General features: G+C 43.1%; 1 protein-coding gene across 11 annotated transcripts in view; it reads right to left on the bottom strand.

Moving 5' to 3' along the window:
* Positions 1 to 22,610, bottom strand: part of Arhgef11 (Rho guanine nucleotide exchange factor 11) — a 109,529-nt gene that overhangs the window by 23,563 nt on the left and 63,356 nt on the right. For 7 of the 11 annotated variants that reach the window (XM_040752538.1, XM_040752535.1, XM_040752531.1 and 4 more), the window contains 10 exons: positions 17,505 to 17,624; positions 15,632 to 15,677; positions 15,007 to 15,083; positions 13,865 to 14,002; positions 10,003 to 10,077; positions 9,687 to 9,788; positions 8,271 to 8,369; positions 6,265 to 6,307; positions 3,071 to 3,167; positions 2,840 to 2,962 (listed from right to left, as the gene is read on the bottom strand). In XM_040752538.1, the coding sequence (XP_040608472.1) occupies positions 2,840 to 2,962; positions 3,071 to 3,167; positions 6,265 to 6,307; positions 8,271 to 8,369; positions 9,687 to 9,788; positions 10,003 to 10,077; positions 13,865 to 14,002; positions 15,007 to 15,083; positions 15,632 to 15,677; positions 17,505 to 17,624 (920 nt within the window). The remainder of the gene's footprint in view (positions 1 to 2,839; positions 2,963 to 3,070; positions 3,168 to 6,264; positions 6,308 to 8,270; positions 8,370 to 9,686; positions 9,789 to 10,002; positions 10,078 to 13,864; positions 14,003 to 15,006; positions 15,084 to 15,631; positions 15,678 to 17,504; positions 17,625 to 22,610) is intronic. The other 4 variants (XM_040752537.1, XM_040752540.1, XM_040752536.1 and 1 more) reach the window with 2 other exon arrangements.

Consider the following 22,610-nt stretch of genomic DNA (forward strand, 5'->3'; position numbering starts at 1 on the left):
GGCTGACCTTGAACTCACAGAGATCCACCCACCTCTGTCTTCCAAGTGCTGGCACCTCAGTCTCTCAAAATAGCTGTGTTTATAAGCCTGTGCCACCAGGTTTGGCTATTTTTTATTTTTTAGTGAGATGGAACCCAGGGCCTTGTGCCTGTTAGGCAACTGCCCCACCACTGAGCTATAACCGAAGCTCTTTCTAGCCCAGATCTGTTACCACATGGCAGATTCACACAAGCAGCGTCTCTTCAGATCTGTAGACCTCAGACTTGACATGTCCAAAACTGCTCCCTGTCTTATCAGTTGCACCTAGAGTGGCTGACAGTCTTTAAAGTACTTTGGGAAGAAATTCCTGGAATCTCTCCTTTGACTGTCATACCCCACACTCGTTTTAGAAATTTCTCTTCATGATTCTATTCCTCAACTCCACCAAGAGCTAATTGCGTCTCACGGTTTCCATGGCTATTGCTTTACTGTCGTCCGTGGGGATTCCTATGGGGAGCCTTGTAACTGAACTTCTTAGTTTCCCATCTCTTCTGCCCGCAGTGCAGCCTCCTGCAGCTCCTCACGTGCTAAGACTAAAGTCTTCCCCACTGCGCTGCCCTCCTGTTACCCGGCTCCACCACTTACCTTTCACTCCAGTCTCATCACTGTTGCTCAGATGTCTAATACAATCTACCTGACTTCTGTCTACAACGCTCTTTCCCAGATGTCAAGGGAAATTTAGTCAGTCTCTTCAACTGATTAAGGACCAGTTTTTCCAGAAGTTCACCTGGAGTAGTCTATTTAAATCTGCAACCCACTGACTCTGGTACCCTGGCTGTCTATGTCCTGTTCTAGTTCCTCCTCAATGCTTGCTATCTCTACCATACTGCCAATCCACTTAATTCTTACATACTGCTATTGTCTGTCATCATTAGATGAAACCCCATAATGGAAATAACCACTTGGTTCCCTAGATGCCTCACATAGGAGTGTTTGGCAAACAGCGGAAGCACATTTGATATATGCCAACCTAAAGGCTCATGTTATTGACTACCAAGGTCACCCAGGCTAATGTTTGTCATTTAGTAGGTGAGGCCCAGAGGGACAGTACACATTGACTAAGGTCACTATTCAGCAACAATACCAGAAAGAAAAGCTGTCTAGGCTTAGAAATCCAGTCATCAGTCCTGCCCTGGGATTCACATCACGAACAACACATGCTTTAGAAAATGGAACTCCAGGGGCTGGGGAGATGGCTCAGTGGTTAAGACCATTGGCTGTTCTTCTGGAGGACCTCAGTTTGATTCCCAGCACACACAACTGTAATTCTAGGTGCACATGATGCGCAGACACACATGCAGGCAAAACACTCACACACAAAATCAAATTAAAACAAAGAAAACAATACTGTTGTAGGGTAAAAGGGTCAGCCAAAGAAACCCACTCTGGCTCTGAACCCAGAGCCTGTGAAAGAAACAAACCCTGGATCTCAAACCTGAGACAGTGAAATAAATACTTTATCTCTGAACCCAGAACTAACGAAAAACACTCTGACTCTGAAACCAGAGCCAAAGAAACACATATTGGCCCTAGAACCAGAGCCAGTGAAATACTCCTTAGCCTTGAAAAGAGAGCAAAAAAGCTAAAAAGGGCCAGTGGAACAGTTTGGCCCTGAAACCAGAGCCAACTCTGCTCTTGACCAACTAAGCTAACCAATCTTTGAGCAGAAAAACCTCTTGTTGGGAAAACTCCGCCCCTAAGAAGCCCAATATAAGCCCCTCTGTCTGTTCAGTTCCTGGCTACGCTTCCCACCCTGGAAAGAGGCAGCCACTCTCCTGGACTCCTCCTCCCCAAATCTCTCTCAAGAGTCTTGAGTGAAGAACTTTATTGATCATGCAATAGAAGAACCTTGTTGAGATGTCCCTTAGGGGACTGAGCAGGAAAAAAAACTTTGCTGAGATGTTCCCTTAGGGGGACTGAGCAAGGCTGAGCAGAAAAAAATAACAACTTTTCGCTGGAGCCAGAGGAGATTGCTACATTTCTGCAGCGGCTTCCCCTTAGCAGAGTATAGCAGAAGACATTCTTAGGCTGCAGGAGAAGCTGCTGGGGACAGCTCTGCTAAGATGTGTACTGGCTCTCTCTAAGAGAGGAGCGTGACTGCTCACTGCACTCCAGCTTTGGGTATCACCTGACTTCCCCAACAAGTCAGGACACCTTTCCCTCCAGGGCTGAGCTGTCCTATTGCCGCTCTCGGTATAGCCTGGCTTCCTGACAAGTCAAGATACCTTTCCCTTCAGAGCTGAGCTGTCCTATGTGGCCCCAGCTGCCAGAGCTGTCCTACTGTGGCTCTAGGTATAGCCTGGCCCCCTGTTAAGTCAGGGTATCTTTGCAGCTCCAGATCTGTAACATTCACACTCACTTACAACTGGAGAAGCACAGCAGGAGCAGTTGTGCCAAAGCTCCGAGGAAGGCGCTCTAGTTTTCTCTTGTGCTTGTGAAAAAAATGACTGCTTTCCTTAAGTCAGTCTGACCACCTCCTGAAGACACTTCACTCCCGTGGCAGGGGTGCAGTCTTACTCCGAGTATCAGAGGCAAAGGAGGAGGAAGATCATGAAAGGGCTAGAAAAGGGAAGCAGAAAGCTCACTGTACTCTTGGAGCCTTGTATTATCACAACCACCAATGAACTGTCAAAACTAGAGTTACTTAGGCTTGAAAGTGGGGCCCTCAGCACACGAAATGCAGCATCTCCTGTCTTTTGGTGAAAGAGATCATTCAAGAAGTAGAAGACAGAAAACAGTTCTATAAGATCTGCTAACCTGTCCGGGAAGTTCAGAGGTAATAGTAAAATCGAATACTCACAAGATATCTCCAAGGGCAGCCAGTTGCTTCTCAGCCATTTGGCGCTCTCGAATAGGGTCCCCGTCCAGGTCTAGCAGGTCATTTTCCCCATAGAGGCTTCCCAGCCCCAGAGTGCGTTTTGATCTACGCCAGACATACAAAAGGGAAACAAGTATCATACTGAACATGTGTGTACACTGAAAGGGAAATTCAGATACACACTCTAGAGGCACACTGAGGGGCTCTACAAACCTATAGTCATTGATCTGCTCCTGGATCTCCAGCATGACTGCCTCCTGAGCTTCACAGAGAGCAATGCGAGGGTCCTCCCCATTCCGCAGGCGCAGGTCTGTAGTAGGAGAGCAGGCAAGAAAAAGTAAGTGGGTGTGGGGGGGGAGGAGATAACTTTTGAGTGTCTCAAATGGTTTTTGCATCCTGTGATGCTGGGTGGAAAACCTGGCCTTTTGGAACATTAGTCTGAAAGCAGTGGAGGCCTGCATTCCACCCAGGTAACACCTTTTTTCTTATTTAATTAAGATATATATTTTACTTATTAGTTTGCGTGCGTGCGTGCGTGCGTGCGTGTGTGTGTGTGTGTGTGTGTGTGTGTGTGTGCATGTATTATGGTGTGCATGTGGAGGTCAGAGAACAACTCTGTAGAGTTGGTTTTCCCTCTCACTTTTATGTGGATTCCAGGAATTGAACTCAAGTTGTCAGGCTTAAAACTAAATCATTCTTCTGGTCCTATCAAAGTCAAGGACAAAAATATTCTCTGCATGTCTAATCTTCATGAGAGGAAATATTGAGGACCTTTCTCATTGGGTATATGCTTAAATGTCCACTGACATCAACATGTATTCTTCTTACAAACTTATTACTTTTACTGCCTTGACTGACAGCATTTCAAAGGCCAAAAAACAAACCAGAAGCCTTTCACACTTCACGGAACACAAGAGATGTGTCCTCCTTGTTTTCTGCCATCTAGTACCATGTAGGCTAAGCCAATACCTTGGAAACAGCAACCATATTCTCCTGTCTGTCTGTCTGTCTGTCTGTCTGTCTGTCTGTCTGTCTGTCTGTCTGTCTTGTCTGTCTGTCTATCTATCTATCTATCTATCTATCTATCTATCTATCTATCTATCTATCTATCTAAAAGACAGGGTCTCACTGCATAACCCTGGCTGTCCTGGAACTTACTATGTAGACCAGGCTGGCCTTAAACTCAGAGACATCTGACTGCTGCCAATAAAGGCATGTACCACCATGCCAGGCTTCTTAGTCTGTTTTGAGCAAGCCACTTTGTGTGTACACACAGATTGTCCTCCCTGTGTTTTTGCCATTGTTTCTTTCCAAATGCAGACTCCTAGTTCAGTTTATAAGACACTACCTGTGCTTAACTTCTCAAGTTGCTCTTCTTGTCTCAAATATCCTAGATTGGCCTTTGGAAACGTGCTATGTAGTGCTGAGAGCTGCTGGTAGCAACGGCTTTACCAGAGGCCACTGAGAATATACAGCAGATGACAACTGATATTCATAAGGTTGACCCACCAGGCAAACAACTATCTGATGGAGAGAATCTTGTGAAGCAAGGTTTATGAGACCACTGCTTATGAAAAACTATTTGTCTCTGAAATTTTTCTCATGTGCCACTACATTCCTTCCCTAATAACAGTTATGGGTATTTTCCGCACTTCTTGTGTTTCTCTCTCTCTCTCCCCCTTCCCCCTGTGTGTGTGTGTGTGTGTGTGTGTGTGTGTATCTATATTTATTTATTCCATTGACTGGATACACATATACCTGTGGATGGTCAGGAAGATGATTTCTGCTTAAGATGTATATTGTGATGAATAGAAATAATACTAGGGTATTTTTCATTACTCAGATTAACATTAAGAAAATTCTCAGCTACAAAGACAGCCTTTTACACGTTTAGCTGATTTTAGACTTTAGAGAAAATTCAAAATAGACTGGTTGCCCCTGGAGACGAATACATAAGGACAAGTTCCCAGGTGTTTATTGCTGAATCAAGGTCAGACAAGGTTAGGGTTAGGCAACTTTGGTAGACATAACCCCTGCAGTAATTGACTTTCTGCATGTACTCCTAACCACTCAAGGTCCAGTCAACTGCTTATTGTTTAAGTCCTGAATTTCAATGTCATTCTCTGTCTGGGAATGCTAACCACTTAGAGCTACATGATTACTTTACTCACCATGCCCAGTCAGTGTGACCTCCTTAGCCTGAGAGAAACTGTGTGATTAGTATGGCTCTGCTCCTTATTTACTCAAGAAGTGCTATGTGATCCTGAAAATGTGATTCATATTTGCCCAGAGGCTTTGCTGTAAGAGGAGAAGTGCGATGGAGAGAGACGTGTGAGAGGTGTAGAAGGAGGTCAGCAAATAAGTGAATGAATGAGACCCTGTGTGTGAATGTGAGAGTCGTGTGTGTGAGTGAATGTTGGAAGAGAGATACAGCACATGAGCGGGTATACAAGAGAGGTGTGGAGAAAAAGAGATGTAACTCTAGAGAGACTGTCAAGAAAGAGAGATTCTTCAAGATGGAGTAAAGAGAAAGTTACCATCAGAAAGCATGTGTTTCCTTATTTACCCTCAGACAGAAAAGTCTAGCCCTCAGACAAAGAAGAATTTTTTCTAAGTCCTGCTGCTCTGAAGGCATTCCTTCTGCTACCCTGGTGCAGACCTGGGAACTGGCCTCCCAGGCTGAGGTAATGTAGCCGGGAGTGCTCCTGACCTTCTGACCCTCCTGAACACCAGGATTACAGAGGTGTGTCACCACACTGGTTATGGGGTGCTAGGATCCAAACCATTCAAGCACACGAGGCAAGGTCCTACCACCTGAGCTGCATCCTCAGCCCAAAACACCGTCTTCTTTACTCCGCCTCAATTATTCTGGTATTGGAAAAGCGTTACCATTCACTCCTTGTACTCCTTCCTGCCATTTGTTATGGAACTTAGCAAACTAAAACCCACCCCCTCTAGGATCAACCATCTGAAAAGTCCTCTCAAAACAATATTCCAGAGGTTCTGATTTAGCAGGTAGGATGGAGTAAGGTTTGGTCTCTAATTTTACATGTTACCCTCAGCAATCTGTCCTTGCTTAGAGATCCCAGGTTAAGTCTAATTTTCTCTTCATACAAGCGAGCCTACTAGGTAAGGCCCAGTGGTCCCATGGAAGGCTGGCAGAAATGAGCACAAGTATCCTAATTCTAATCCAATATTCTCCTGTGTCAGGACAGAGTTCTTGGGTGGTGTCTAATCAAGCTTGTTCTAAGTGTGAAGTGTTTTGTAGTAACTGTCTATGGAATCTGTCCCTTAGTACAGGACAGCTACCCAGGGACAGGGACTCTGTCTCTCTGTCTCTGCTGTCTCCCGAGAGTTCAGTATAAGGGGGGCACTAAAAAAGGCAACCTGACCATGAGTCAACTTACCAATTTCAGCCTGCAACATCTCAGGAACCTTCACTCTGAGGGGCTACAAGACAAAAGAGTGGGGCAGAAGTAATGAGGCTGCAAGCACCAAGCAGACCAACAGTATGCAGGTACACAGGGCCTGGTACTGTTATGTTCTCTCGTCTCCACCAGCCTGCCCTTCTCATCTCTCTTCAACGTTGGAAACGGCACGAGTTTATAAGACAAGTCGGTACTATGTTCTAAGGGTGACCCGGTGGTTTTTTTACTCTGAAGCATGGAATGTAGAATGACATGCTCCCAAACCGGACCACTGTTAAATTGGCTGTTAGACTCTTCTCTGCCTCAAATAGCTCCAAAAGGATAACCATTGTTATTTGGATTGCTGCTCCTCTCCTTTGCTACCAGCGGAAACTGGTTATGTGTCACCTAGTTCTGCACTTAGCATAATACTCTGGCATGTACCCTTTCCATGTGGCTAGGTATTGATAGGGTTTGAAAATGATGGCAGGGAGTACTTGGTAGCTCTAATGCCGTTACTTGAGATGCACTGAAGGCAGTAAATGTAAAACACTGAGAAAACCAAATTTCCCAACCTCATTAGCCCTAGTAGCCAATTGTGACATTTTGGAATTAGTTTAGTTTATCAGATTATGAAGTCAAGATAAGGAACATCATCTGCAGGAATATGCTCCAGGTGGGATCCTGACACTTCCTGGAGAACCCAGTTCAGATGCAGAGAGGCTCATTCTTCCCTCTCGACTCCTCCTTTAGGGAATGACTGCAAGTCTAGCTGGGTCTCTCCTTGTCTCACTGATCCAGATCATCTGATGTCCTTGGGACTCTGTCTCTTCACCCAGGTAAGGAAAGGCAGAGAAGGTTTGGAGAGTGGTTAGAACCCTCTATCTCAGCAGTTCCCAATCTTCCTAATGCTTCAACCCTTCAACACAATTCCTCATGTTGTGGTGATCCCCAACTACATAGTCATTTTTGTTGCTACTTCATAACTGTAATCTTGCTACTGTATAATGTAAATATCTGTGTTTTCCGATGGCCTCAAGTGACCCCTGTGAAAGGGTCATTTGACGACCCCTTTGGGTCATGTGAAGAAAAGTAGTGGAACTAAGGAGACATACAGGAGATAAATCCTTTAAATTAAAATATCTTATGTGTTTGGGGTTTTGCCTGTGTGTATGTCTGTGCAGCATGTGGGTGGCTAGTGTCTGCAGAGGTCAGAAGAGGTGTTATATCATCTGGAACTGTAGTTACAGATGTTTGTGAGCTACCATGTGGGTGCTGGGAACCAAACCCGGGTCCCCTGGAAGAGCAACATGTGCTCTCAACCACTGAGCCATCTCCAGCCCTGGGGGGGAGAGAGAGAGAGAGAGAGAGAGAGAGAGAGAGAGAGAGAGAGAGAGAGAGAGAGAGAGAGAGAGAGAGAGAGAGAGAGAGAGAGAGAGAGAGAGAGAGAGAGAGAGAGAGGAGAGAGAGAGAGAGAGAGAGAGATCTTCGAGAGGTAGGAATAGAATCCAGGAATCCTAATTTCTTATAGAGCAAAGGTCTTTAAAACCCTGTCTCTAACTTTCTGGTGGTGATGACCCCCTATGAGAACATGCCTCTCGCAAAGGCTCTCCCTCATCCCTCTCCAGAAGAGGAAACACAAGAAGCAGTGCCTGGTGCAGAGCCCCGATTCCTACTTTATGGATGTGAAATGCCCAGGATGATACAAATCACCACGGTCTTTAGCCATGCATAAACGGTAGTCTTGTGTGTTGGCTGCTCCACTGTCCTGCCAGCATAGAGGAAACACAAGCTCACAGAAGGGTGCTCCTCCAGGAGGAAGCAGCACTGAATTCAAAATGAGTGGGAACCATCCTAGTGAACACATTTTTGTAAAAAAAAACCAAAAACAAACAAAACCAAAACAAAAAAACAACCTGTCTCTACTTGGCTTGAATATTTTATTTTGTTTTCCTCTGTTTGTGATGCAGAGTATGGAATTGTAATCTAACCCATGACAGCCTTACCGCATTTTTCTCTAGGAAAATAGTCCAGATGTCTTTCCCCAAACTTCGGGAATCTTTGGGATTTGTCTGTTGATAAACTTCTGAACATAAATAAAAAAGCTAGAACGACAGAGAAACTGGGTTAGAGCAGGGGTGACTTTACCTGGAGGATGTCTGGTAATGTCTCAAGACATTCTGAGTTGCTGAATTTGCTAGGGAATTGTTCCTATTGTCATCTAGGGATAGAGTCCAGTAAGTGGCTAAATATCCCCAAATTAAGATCTCCTCCCACAACAAAGAATTCTCCAGTCTCAAGTGTCAACAATGTTGAGGCTGGAAAATTTAGAGCAATTTCAGTTTCCTTCCCATGAGCATATTGATTACTTCTCTAGTCTGTCTCCTTCCACACTTGACATTTTCAGTGATATCTTCACTTCTTTATGGATTGTTCTGAAGGGTTTTTATTTTGTTTCTCTTGGTGATGTGCTTTGTCTTTCTCAGGAATGCTTCTGAGACATCAGCATTTGGGACTAAACAAACAATCAATGTTCACTCTGGACTCTAACTGTGGTATTTCCAGGGAAAAAAAAGCAGCAACTCATTCCTTGGTCTAGAGGCTCACTCTGAAGAATACAACACCAGCCTTCCTCGGCCATCAGCCCTTGTTTCTATGCAGCTAGGAGGAATGAGAGGGTGTAAGGTGATGGCTCCGAGCACACCTTGGGGCACTCTGAACTTCTTCTTGAATGCTTTTTTTTTTTTTTTTTTTTGAGACAGGGTATCATTGTGTATCCCTGGCCTGGAACTCAATTTGTAGAGTAGGCTGGCCTTGAACTCAGAGATTTTCCTTTCTTTCCTGAATGCTGAGATTAGAGGTAGGTGCCACCGTCCCTGCTGGCATTCCATCACTTTAGATGGAAGATTCTTTAGTGCTTTGCCTCTGCTAAAATTCTTTATAGCAACATTGTAAATCTGCAAGGGTGACTCTCTCAACTCCTTAATTTCATTTTAAAAACTCTGACTTCCTAAACTGATGGAGAATGACAGTGTTCCTGGCCTAGGTCTTTTTGATATTACTCAGGTATGGCTAGCTGCATGATACAATAAGTTTCATCTTTTTGTTTGTTTGTTTTGTTTCTGTTCTGGAGATGCCTGACTTTGCCTATGGATCTGACATAAAAGCTAGAAACTCCGGGTGTTGGTGGTGCACGCCTTTAATCCCAGCACTCAGGAGGCAAAGGCAGGGAATTTCTGTGAGTTCCATGCCAGCCTGGTCTACAGAGTGAATTCCAGGACAGACTCCAAAACAATACAGAGAAACCCTGCCCCCCCCCCCCAAAAAAAAGCTAGATATATAAGAGAGATCAGGCATGGTGGCCAGAGACTCTCTGTTGAGCACAAGCAGGCACTCAAACAAGACTGACACTGGTAACTTACCAGTGGACCAGGGTCTGCCTGAGAGAAGATGTAACGTAGAAAAACTGCCAAATGGGCTGGATGTGACTTCAGTTTTTCAAGATCTTGGAAGATGATGTCGCTCTGGAAGGCAGAAGAAGTGAGAATGAGTGGGAGGTACAGAGACAGGAGACAGCAAAATTTATTCCCAAGTTCTCTACTTTGTGGACTCTGCTAGCTGAGCCTTCTTCCCCACAGGGCCATTTCATAGCTGGTGCCGATCAAACTGCTTCCAGTCGAGGGCACTGTGGGTAAAGCAAGGGAGGAAGATACAAAGAGTAAACCAGAAAATTATTACCTCATTGTTGAAATAACCTGGGTCATAATCTTCCTCTGGGCCAATAATGAGAGGTTTTGGACTTTGGTCTACACCCTGAAGGAGAGAGTTGAGATGTAGAGATGAGAAATTGTAGAAGACATGGATTCAGCTTCCTCAGTGGCGTCTGTTTAGGAGCCTAACTCTAAAAAGGCCATTCAGGTCTAACTAGCACCCTGAGGTTCAGCACAGATGTATCCATTTCCACTTGCAGAAAGCCCAGTGCTTCTGGGTGGAGCAAAGCAGACACAGAGCAGGCCTGGCTACATAACACAGGAACATGGGAAATAGGAAAAATGTTCTATTTGCAAAGGATGAATGAGGAATGAGTGTTCTTTAACAAAGAGCTGATAGCACCTAATGGACTTTTGGGTTGGAGACTTGTGTTTTCCTGAACAGACCAAATCACCACTGTTCTCCCTAAACACACTCTCCAAATCTAAATCAGCAACTACCATAGTGCTGCTGACTAGTGTGGACAAGCCAGTATATGGATTAGTTACTGCTAGAGACACCAGGGCAGCAGATCTGCCTCTCCCTCAATGAGGAAGGAAGGGGCTGGTCTTCCTCAAACACTAACATGTATTATTTCTCTTGTCTGCCTAACAATCTATGGTAGATCCCTATACCTGTTAAAACCCAAACTCTTCACCCTGGCTTTTTTCTTTTCTCTGTCCATGAATTCTAATAAAATACTAATCCTAAATGCCATAGCTAGTAATGACTTCAAGAAATTTCACACTACATGAACTTTTCAAATGCTTAATAGGTCAGATTTTCTAAAGGTTCCCTGAGCTATCAAATTTTTGTGTTTGTTTGTTTGAGACAGGGTCTCACTACATAGATCTGTCACCTACCTCTAACCCCAGAATGACTGAGAGACCCTGAAAGCATCTAATAGATTGGAAGAGGGAGGCCCTTAGAGTCTCTCACACATTCAAAGCCAGAGTTAGGCTGACAAGCTGTATTTGTGCTTTTCAGACACACCCCAGACCCTTCAATCTTGTAACACCTAGTATTTGAAGCCCATGCTATCTGGATCCCCTAGGATCTCTGGCAAAAACACCTAAAGACTAGATTTTAGCTTGCTTGGGGAGAACTTTTGAGAAACAAATTTATTTTAAAGAAGCTTCTGTACAAGTATATATTGGATACTGAGCATACTCCCCCCACTTCATGCTTTCCCCTTTCTGCCTTTTCTGCCTATTGGAACCATAGGTCAGTCTGTCTCCTGTTCCCTGCCTGGGATGATGATTTGTTCAGGCTGTCCCAGGAATAGTGTCACACAACAGTCACATGGAAAACTTATTTTTAGTTTTTGAGAAATCTTCCTGTTGACTTTTAAATGTCTAGGACTAGTTTTACTACCACCAGCAATATAAAAGGGTTCCCTTTCAGCCACACTTTCACCAACCTCTGTTATATGCTTTCTTAATGATTTCCACTTTGCATGGAATATGATGGGTCTTAATACAGTGCTTTTCTCTGATGGTTAGTGAAGTTGAATCTTTTCATGTCTATTGACCACTTTTATTATATATGTCTTTATCTATCTACCTAAATTTTTTTGTTTGTCTTTTTCGAGACAGGGTTTCTTTGTGTAGCTTCGGAAGCATGTAGACCAGGCTGGCCTGGAATTCACTGAGATCTGCCTGCCTCTGTCTCCTGAGTGCTGGGGTTAAAGGCATGTGTTTTGCCTGCACGTAGGTCTGTACACTCTATATAATCCTGCATGCAGTGACTGTGGAGGCCAGAAGAGGGTGGCGGATCTTCTGGAGCTGGAGTTACAGATGTTTGTTCTGGCTATAACTTGAAAACAGGCTAGAGTCATCTCCAAGGAGGAAACCTCAACTGAAAGAATGCCTCCGTTAGAGCCAGCTGTAGGACGTTTTCTTAATTAGTGATTGACAAGGGAGGTTCCAGGCCACTGTGGGGGTGCTATCCCTGGGCTGGTGGTCCTCGCTTCTATAGTAAAGCAGGCTAAGTAAGCCTAAGCAGCATGCCTCCATGGCCTTTGCATCAGCTCCTGTCTCCAGGTTCCTGCCCTCTTGATTTCCTGTCCTGACTTCCTTTGATGACAAATTGTAATGTGGAAGTGTAAGCCAAACAAACCCTTTCCTCTCCAAGTTGCTTTTGGTCCCAGTGCTCCATCACAACAATAGTAACCCTAACTAAGACAGTTGTGAACTGTCATGTGGATGTTGAGGACCTAACTTGGGTCTTCTGGAAGAACAGCCAGTGCTCTTGACTGCTCAACCATCTTACCAGCCCTGAGTTCTATGTATTTTTATAATTCATGATACAGTCACATAGTTTGGGAACTGAAATTATACAAAAGGGTAGACAATAAAGTCTCTCAACTTCTGTTCTGAGATCCTGTGGAGCCAGGCAATAACCATCAGCTTTTCGTGCATTAGTCCAGAGATAGCTCATGAAGCAGGCATCCTTTTAACATAAACAGCAGCTTTCCTTCTCCTGAATTCTGCATCTTTCTAGACAAGATTTTACAAAATAATTTCTAAACATTTATGTTGCCTAAGTACACTAGACCCAAGATAAACGATAAATAGGTGTTTAATAGGGAAGCACTTACACAGATAAGAGTAAATAACTGCTGTAGCCTTCCTGTTCCAGAAGATGCAGCCTCTGCCCTTCTGACGCTCTCTACAACCCAAGAGAGCACGAGCCAACCCCTCCTCTACTTATAAGGGGTCACATCTGTACCTGAAACCACGCCCAAAGGATGTGTCCACCACTACAAGTTCACTGGCAAGGCAAGATGCCACTACACCTAACTCACACTTATCTTGCATTTACAGTGTGTGATGCTGGTTTTAATTTGAAGCAATGACAAATATCATTTAAAATGAATTTAAGTTTAAGAAAGTAAGTTTAGCTTGGCATGGTGGCAAACACACGTCTTTAATCCCAGTAGCCCAGGGGCAAAGTCAGGCAAATCTCTATGTGTTTAAGCCCACCCTGGTCTATACAGTCAGCTTCAGACCAGTCAGTGCTACAAAGTAAGACACTGTCTCAAGCAAACAAACAAACTAAAGAAATAAAGAAGAAATAAGCTTGAAGAAAATGCATTATGAAGAAAATAACAATATGCATCTGGAATGTGGATTTAGAAAAAATCAGTGCAATGGTGAATTTTACAGAATACTCTTTGGAGCCACTGTCTTGTAAACTTCTATTTGCACTATGACAGGCAATCCTACCTATGGCTACAGCTCAGGTTCTCTGCAGGATTTTGCCTTGAGCCAATATCCATCTTCCTGAAATAGTCCCTATTCCCTGAACCTAGTCCCACCTTTGAGAGCGGGGCCTTTGAGTCACTTTTTGCACTCTTTGAACAATTTGAGGTCAGGCTTGGAAGGTAGCGTGAAATGAAAGATTCCAATGATAAGGTTTATTATTTAGTTAACACAGAAAATGGGTTTCATTAAGACATTTTCATACATCTACATCGCTGCATCTCACTGCTACTCATCCCCTTGCCCTCAGTTTTGACTGAAGCAAAGTTTTGCTAAGGAAGATGAATATTCTGAACAGACACTATTTTTTTATACTATCCAGACATTAAGAGACCCACCAGCTATCTTTTCCTTAACGTCTGTGCTGACAGACACATCTACTGACTCTTCACACAGAAACTGATCTACTTGACTTTCTTACTACACCGTGTTCATTCTTCTCTATTTGCTCTCTAGGTGCCTATCTCAAATTGTGGGTTGCCAGAGGAGGGTTTAGTTTGATTTTCAAGATTACATACTGGTGATAACCTGGTCTAAGTCCTAGTGTGAAAGGAGAAAGACAGCCTGGGGTGGTTCCCCTCTCTCACCTGGTCACTGGGTGGGAGCACTGGTGCATCGGAGCCCTGTCGCCTGTGGTGCTGGGCCACTCTGGCCAGGATGACAGGGGAGGTTTGAGGGCTGTCTAGTCCAGGATCTGATAATACTGAGTTCCGATTCATCAATGACTAGAGGAAGAGAACTCTGTGATCAGGAACCTCATTCAGACAACTCCTTGGGCTTGGCTTGCTTTGTAGTAATGACCACACTGACACCCATAACATTCTTGACTGTGTACCACTCCACTAACCTTCTAACAGCTCTCCGAGGGACTCAACTCACTTTGTACACAGAGAACCAGGCCTCGAGAAGGTCATGAGACTCACCAAAGGCCAAAGAGCTATGTAGTATATATTCATCAGGAAGTCTCAGTCACAGTTCATATACTTCATTGCCAAGTGTATCACCTCTCATGTATGCAAACTATAGGTTACTTACGTCCATACTGCATCCTACTACTTTCTGGTGACTTTCCCACAAACCTGGTCTTTTATAGATATCCATCATCCTCTCACCAATAGCCAGTCACCAGCAGTCAGAAAAGGAAATTCCAAATGTTACCTAAATTACATTTCTAGTATGTTTTTAACACTTATTTCCATGTTTAATGAGTCTGGTTAAATAGATATTTTATTGTTGTCATTATCCTTCCCCTCATTTTATCCTTTCTTATTTTTATATTCATAATCTTATATGCCAACTGAGAGCATCTGGAAGAGAGATAACCTTTGAGGTTAAAAAAAATCTGAAAATTTATGACTAAAATAGAAAAAGATGTGCAGCAAAGAAAGTAAGCATCACCCCTCACTCGATGGAGTTCCCTAACCTGCTCCCAAAGACGAGCTACAGTGATAACACTGCCCACCTTTTCACCCTACACTTTACACCACAACAGAACCAATCAACTGTGATAAAATACAAGTCAAATGTGATGACCCAGAATGAGGACGCATGCCAACGCCACTCAGAATGAGAACACAGTGACTAAGTCCCTACAGCTAGAATTGTGGAGGAGGTATCCAGATGATAGCCAGGGCCTTCAGCGGCCAGTAGGCAGCAGAGCCGACTAGTGCCCAGGGGTAGGACGTTGGATGCATACATTTCAAATGTGCCTGTGCCTGCTGGCACTCACCTCACTGATGGAGGGAAAGCGTTCTGTCCCAGAGTCCAAGCCACTGTCTGCTTCCTGGGAATCCAGAGAGAGGCGGCCTGAGAAGGAACCAGTTTAGACAGCTTTAGAAAAGGTCTCAGGACCAAGTGAAGAGCAGCGTTTATTGTGGGCACGAGGCAGGAAGGGAAAGCTACCATCTTCCCTTCTTTTGCTAGCTGCCCTTCGACTCTCTCATGCCATGACCTCCAGGTTCTCCTGGTACACTGGTCTTTTACTCTCCCCAGCTTTTGCCTACTTCTGTCTGCATCTGGGCACAGAACATGTCACCACCTAAAGTAAGACTCTGTGTGTAGTCCTCTGACAGCTACTCTTTATTATTCTTCAGATCATTCCTAACCTTCTTTTGGTCATTACCCCCTTCATAAGAATTTGTTAAACTCCTAAATGCCACATGGTGTCAAGCAAGCTGCAGTCTGGACCTGTCACCCTAGTAGCTCCTGTCTCTCACTTACCCATCATTTATTTCCAAACATCCAACTGCCCTGTGTATTGCTATCACTTTTTCCTCATTATTTTAGAATCTGTCCCATTGGGAGAGACCAACACAGAAGAAACCTCATATATACTACAGACAATAGGGATTTACCTTCAGATGTTCTCTGGCTGGTGTCACTATACAGTGGAAGTATGTCCTAAAAGAGAAAAGACCAGATGGTGGGAAACTTCATTGAGCCTCTCCCACTCCTGTCCCTTCTTCCAATCAGGGCCGTGTTTGCTTTACTGCCTGAGAAATGCCCAGCTTTATATGTGTAGTCTGAGGAGGTGGTGACCCCAATGGTGGAAAAGGAGCTTTACTATTATTGTAAATATCAACACAAATCTTCCTGCACTTATCACCCTGGACTTCAAAGCATTTACTGCCTTATTTGGGGTGGATATAGGAAAGGATTTTCTAATCACCAAGGATAAAAAAAAAAAATCCTAAGCCTGCACTGAGGAAAGATGTTAAACATCTGTGTCGGGGCTGGAGAGATGGCTCAGCGGCTAAGAACACTGCTGCTCTTCCAGAGGACCTGGGTTTAATTCCCAGCACCCACATGGCAGCTCACCACTGTCTGTTAACTCTAGTACCATGTGACCCAGCACCCATGGCAAAACATAAATATAAATAAACAAATAAAAAAGATTTGTTTAAAAATATCGAGTCTATGGGGAGTACCGGTGTTGGCATGGAGCTCAGAGCCCAAACCACTGCAGAACTGTGCACAAAGCACTCTCCTTAACTGCATCAATCTTACGGCAACTCCAGGCAGGGGAGGCTATTCCCATGCTACTAATCTTTCTGAGCCACATTCTAAACGAGAACAAAACAAAACAAAAACAAATGCTCCAGGACTAGAGCCCCAGGGTCCCAACTCTCATCTCGGTCTCAGAACCCATGTTGCACAGACACCAACAGTGGCAGCAGCCGTCCTCACACACAACATGGTGCTAGTGGCATGCTTCAGTTCTGCCAATACCTCACTAGGCAGATTCTGCTGTGTCCTTCTGGAAACAAGAAAACAAGGAGAGGCTCTCAGTGGTTAAGTTACTTGGCCCTGAGCCTGAAAGCTGAGGGGAACGAGACCTGGTAATCAAAACTAGATGGTCTATGTCCATAATCTAAGCCTCTACCACATGATATGAAAGTTCCTTCAGAAAAGTGAATTTTTATTTGTCTATGTTTTTACCAAATGCTGAATAGAACAGTTTAAAAAGAAAGCCAAATGCCTTAAACAAATTAAAAAGATTTCAAAAATATTTACTTTTATTTTATGTGTATGTGTATTTTGCATGGATGTATGTTTATGTACCATGTATGCAGTGCCCATGAAGGCCAGAGGAGGGACTGGGACCTCTGGAAGGGCAGCCAGTGCTCTTAACTGCTGAGCCATCTCTCCAGTCCCACCCTAAACCATTTCTATGGGTATGGGAAATGACTGCTCTTAGATATCATGATTCCCTAAGGTTAGTTCTTACTTACCCAAAGAACTGAGGTTTGATGGATATAAGCAAGACAGTAATAGTAAAGTCTCTGACGAGAAGAACAGATAAATAACCTCCTCCTGTGACATTTTGCACAAAGTGCATTTAGACCCTTCTCAACTGACTGGGATCCTTAACTGAGGCTGACTTGGAAAGCACTGTATTTCTTTGAGGATCCTTCAAGAAAATGCTACTGGATGAATGCTGAGTAATGCCGGAGTAGGAGTACACGTCTTGAGGAAGCTATTCAGAAGGGAAGAGTAATTAGCAGATTAAAGCCCACTAATTTATTTATACTTTTTCTTTTCGGTGAGAGGGCATGAAATAGGCTTTGTCCCTCTACGGTATTACCAGTAGGTACTGCGATTGTGCTCACCCTCTTTGGTGCTAGTCCTGCCATGGCCCAAGAGGCTTTCTGCCCTGCTTTCCTCCTTCTACACGAGTCCCTGTGCATGGTGCTGTTCCTGGAGCAATGCCTACTACCACTCACTCACCACTAAGCCACCAGTCTCCTGCTGGATCTTCAGCTGTAACTGAGTGACTCGCCGCCGGGCACCTTCGATTTGCTCTTCTAGCAGGCTGGCGGGGTTCCGACTATACACCTCACAGATATGCTAGGGTGGGGTGAGGAGACAGAGGAGGAGAAGGAGGGGGAAAGGTACAGGAGTGGTTAGTAGAGGACAGATGACTATACACCTCACAGATACGCTAGGGTGGGGTGAGGAGACAGAGGAGGAGAAGGAGGGGGAAAGGTACAGGAGTGGTTAGTAGAGGACAGATGACTTAGCAGCAGGAGCAGGCAGTTATCATAAACAAAGAGGAGAAAAGATTTCTGTCTGCTAGTAGATGCTTACTATTTCAGCATCAGTTAGGATCAGAAAACAGGGGTGACCGATGAGAAACAAAATATATGGAACAGTTAAAGAAAGGAAAAAAAAACCCAAAAACATCAAACCAAAAAACCAAAAGGCCTTCTTTAGTCTGACCTATTTTTTAAGAGTTGATGAGGTCCCACATGGTACGTGAGATCTTGCCCAGCTTGCACTCAAGTGTGAAGTACTGAAGTGACTACCCAGATCACTACACAGAAAATATTAGGGCAAATGTAACAATGAAAACGTCAAATAAGGAGAGGAAAAGCTTAATTAGAGAAGCCAGAGCACTTGCTTCATAGAAGCGTCTGAAGAGCAGACGCCATTCTACTCTCCTGAGGTATTTAGAGCATACAGCAGAGTGAGAGCACAGGGCTGAGGAGACGGGCGTTAGATCTTGGCGCGTCTATGTACTAGCTGCATAGGATTGGGCAAGCTAATACGTCTGTCAAGAACACAGGCGACAGGATCTGCATCATGACATGACCCCAAGACCTGATAAGACTGCAACATGCTCACCAGAGTGGCTGTGGCAGTTATACGCTAGAATATATAGCAGCTATTAATGCTTTTGTACAAAAGGAATCAGCAGCAAAACTTACTAAAAGATGTTAGGTTTACACAGGAACCGACTTCATCCGAAGCTTCCTGATACCTGCCAACCTTGTTAAAATTCCTTACATTTTGGATTTATCTTTTCCATGTATATCAAACCCCAAACAATCCCTGTCTCAGCAGATGTTATCTGAAAATAGCTTTTCCAACATGACTCCATTTCAAAACATCTGCATCATCTCTGACTCAGAAGTCAAATTCTTTACCACTCTGAACCACTGACTACTTTGAGTGTTTCTTAAAACATTGTTCAGTGTTTTTTCAAGTGGCTCTTTCCCTTTATCTTACCCTTTAAAAACATCTAAGTTCCCTATATTAAAAGCAAACTCCCATAATAAAATTATTTTTATCAATCCAGATTGTTTTTAAGCCACAGCCCATATTTTTTCTTCCTTTCTCCATCACCTCAGCAGCTAGTCTTTGAAAAACCAAACAGCAGAAAACAATGTGGCTATTAAGATTGATACAATGCCACAGACTCACACAAATCCTCAAACAATGTTTAGATTTCTCCAGATCCCAATTTCAATGATTGCACTGTTGCTGAAGACACCCTATCACCTTTCTCCACAGCTGTTTCCCCGAGGATAGTCTACCTATGTGCCTCACAGGCACGCTTAATCCAGACCAAACCTGGCCTTCATTCTCTCCTGGGATCTATCTGATTCCACCCATGGCACCTCGGCACCTAACTCAGAGCCATCTTTTACTCTTTTCCCCTCCTTACTGGTAAGTTTCTCTAATGTGGCTTCTGAGACATCTGCTTCCTGTTCTAACTTCTAGTTCTTGTCAAATCTATCATCTTCTCCACCACCAAGGTTTCTTTATGTCAATTCAATTAACACACACTTAAATATTTACTTAGTGTGTATGTATGTATGTATGTGCAGGTGCCTGCAAAGGCCAGAAGGGGCATTTGCTTCTTGGAAATGGAGTTATAAGCAATTGTGAGTGGTCTAATGTGGGTGCTGGGAACTGAACTTGGGTCCTCTGCAAGGAACAGAAATACCCTTAAGTATGCTTAAAGGAAGAATCATCTTCTCCTGCTCCAAACCCACACTTCTCTCAAGACTGACTTGAAATCTTTAATCAATTCCCAGTCTTTAGGAAAAACTCCAAGATCTTTAAGTGACTCAAATCATTTCCAACCAATGTCCTGCACTGTTATTTTCAGTGTTTTGGTCACAGTGGGCTCCCTTAACCCCCGAAAGCTTTGATATACACTACATCAATCACTCGTGCTTTCAGCTTCCATGGTACCCAAACATTTTAAAGTTTGTCACTAAGATTCATGTAACTTAAAGTACAAAGTACAGAGGTTTTAGTATATTCACACAATTGTGCAACCATTCTCACTATCCAATTCCAGAACATTCCCATTACTTCAGTAAGAAATCTGATACTTGTAAGCAGGCACTGTCACCCTACCTCCCTGACTTCCCACCCTCTGGTAACCACGAGTCTACTTTCTTTGAACATTTGCCTATTCTGTACATTCTATACAGACGGAGCCACAACATTTGTGAACCTTTGTCTGTCTTCTTCCACTTAGTATGCCTTTCTTTACATCATCATCATGTATCAGTAAGTACTCCATTCTTTTTTTATGGCTACATATCCTACTGTGTTGTTGTAGATACACCAAATTTTTCTATCAGTTGATAGACTCTAGGTTGCTTCCTTTTGGCTATTACAGAGATAGTGGTCATGAATGTCATGTACAGATTTTTGTGTGAATATGTATTTCCAATTCTTCTTGGCATTTATTTAGGAGTGGATTTACTGCGCTACACAGTATGTGTGCTTAACACTGGGATGAACTGCCTAATGTTTCCCTGTGGCTGTATTATTTTATCTTTCCACCATCAGCAGAGCAAACACATTAGGATAGTAAACTTGTAGACAAAACATAAACAAGTATTTCTCAGGTTTGTCTACGACCCTTACAAGCATTCGACTTTCCATTATTTTGGCTATTATTTAAGAAGCAGCTCCTCATGTTTTCACATGCTTATTGGCCATTCGTAGTTCTTGACTTGTTATTTTTAGGGCTACATAACTCAGGCTGGGCTTCAAATTGCAACCTTTCTGCCTCAGACTTCCAAGTGTTGGAATTATAGGCATATGTCATAATGCCTGACTTGCGTCTTCTTTAGAGAACTATTCAAATCTTTGCCAATTTTATTTAATATAAGAACAAAGCTTATGGGGCTGGAGAGAGGTCTCTGAAGTTAAGGTCATTTGTTACTCTTCCAGAGGATCCAACACTCTCTTCTGGAGGGACACACACACACTTAAATTCCCTATGGTGGGATACCTTGTTCAACCTTGATACAGAGGGGAGGGGCTTGGTCCTGCCTCAACTTGGTAGGCAAAGTTTGTTGACTCCCCAAGGAAGGCCTTACCCTCCTGTGAGGAGTGGATAGGGGTGGGATGGGAAGAGGCGGGGTGGGGTGGAAGAAGAGGAGAGAGAGAGAACTGGGGTTGGTATGTAAAATGAAATAAAGTTTTTAAATAAAAAAATAAAACCACTTAGAACAAAGCTTATAATAAATATCCAAAAATATCAGATAACACTTCCTACCTAAAGTGTTTTTTTTTTTTTTTAGGTTTGGTTGGTTGCTTGTTTCTAGTGATGAGTAGGAATTGTATCCAGGGTCTAGGCAAGCATTCAAACCACTGAAAAACATCATAGCCCTTGCCAAACGTTTAACTGTGTTGTCTTTTTAAAAAATTATTTTTATTTTATTACTTTATGTATATGGGGATTATGCCTGTATGTATATCTGAGTACCACACGCATGCATGGCTCACTGAGGTCAGAAGAGAGCACTGGGTGCTCTGGAACTGGAGTTTAGAGACAGCTGTGAGCTGCCATATAGGTGCTGTGAGCTGAACCCAGGTCCTCTGGAAGAGCAGCCAGTGCTCTTAATAGCTGAGCCATCTCTCCAGCCCTGTTATTTGTCTTTTTATTGTTGGGTGGAAGAGTTCTTTTCATATTCTGGTAATAAGACCCTTAATAGATACATAATTGTGAAATATTTCTTCTATTTTGTGAGCTGCCCTTTATTTACTTTTTATATTATTCCTTTATACACAAACATTTTAATTTTGATGTTATCCAGTTGTCTTTTGGGGGGAGTATTTGTACTTTTAGTACCATTAAGAAACTACTGGCTAATCCAAGGTTATGATGATTCATACTAATGTTTCTTTATAAAAGTTTAATATTTTTCTTTCTTCATTATTTATATATATCAATGTAAATGCTATGTAGATACAGTACTGAGGAAATAATGACAAGAAAAACATCTGTACATATTCAGTTCAGATCAAGTCCCCCTTCCTCTGGCTCTCTTGAGTTTTATATGCTTATTTGTTGAGACTTTCTTAATCCATTTTTAATTACATTTTGTTAATTATGTGAGATAAGGGTACAAACTAATTCTTTGTATATATCCAATTGATCTGGTGCCATTTAATGAAGAGACAAACACTATTGGATTGTCTTAGTACCTTTGTTGGAATGAGCTGCCATAGATGTGTAGATTAATTTCAGAGCTCTGAATTCTAGTCCATTGACCTATGTGTCTAGCCTTATAGTGTAACAGTGTCTTAGCAATCCAATGTGAATATACAAGTAACAATTTACAATGCAGAATATCTTCACTTACTCTATCATGTTCTATGATATTGTTGAAACTCTTTAAGGAAATTAATATACATCTCTTACTAATCTCTGTAACCATTCTTACTTCTACCTCTAACAGAATTCTTAGCACACTGCAAGAACACAATGCTTGAGTGTATTTTCACAACTCCATGCCTTTGACCTAACCTGTTCCCTCACTAACAATGCCCCCAACTCCATTTTTTTCTTTTAAATTTTGTTTACTTTTGAGTCAGAGTCTCTCTCTGGTTGGCCTGAAATTTCTAAATAGACCAGGCAAGCCTCAAATTCAGGGAGATCCATTTACTTCTCCCTCCCAAGTGTTGAAATTAAAGGTATGTGCAACCATGCCTGGCTACCCCCCATCTCTTTTTGTCTACTAAAGTTCCACTCTTCCAAACCCAATCAAAACACCATTTCTACTGTGAAGCTTTTTTACACAC

This window comes from Mesocricetus auratus, unplaced genomic scaffold (genome assembly GCF_017639785.1).
Source record: "Mesocricetus auratus isolate SY011 unplaced genomic scaffold, BCM_Maur_2.0 Super-Scaffold_100009, whole genome shotgun sequence".
Classification (NCBI taxonomy): domain Eukaryota; kingdom Metazoa; phylum Chordata; class Mammalia; order Rodentia; family Cricetidae; genus Mesocricetus; species Mesocricetus auratus.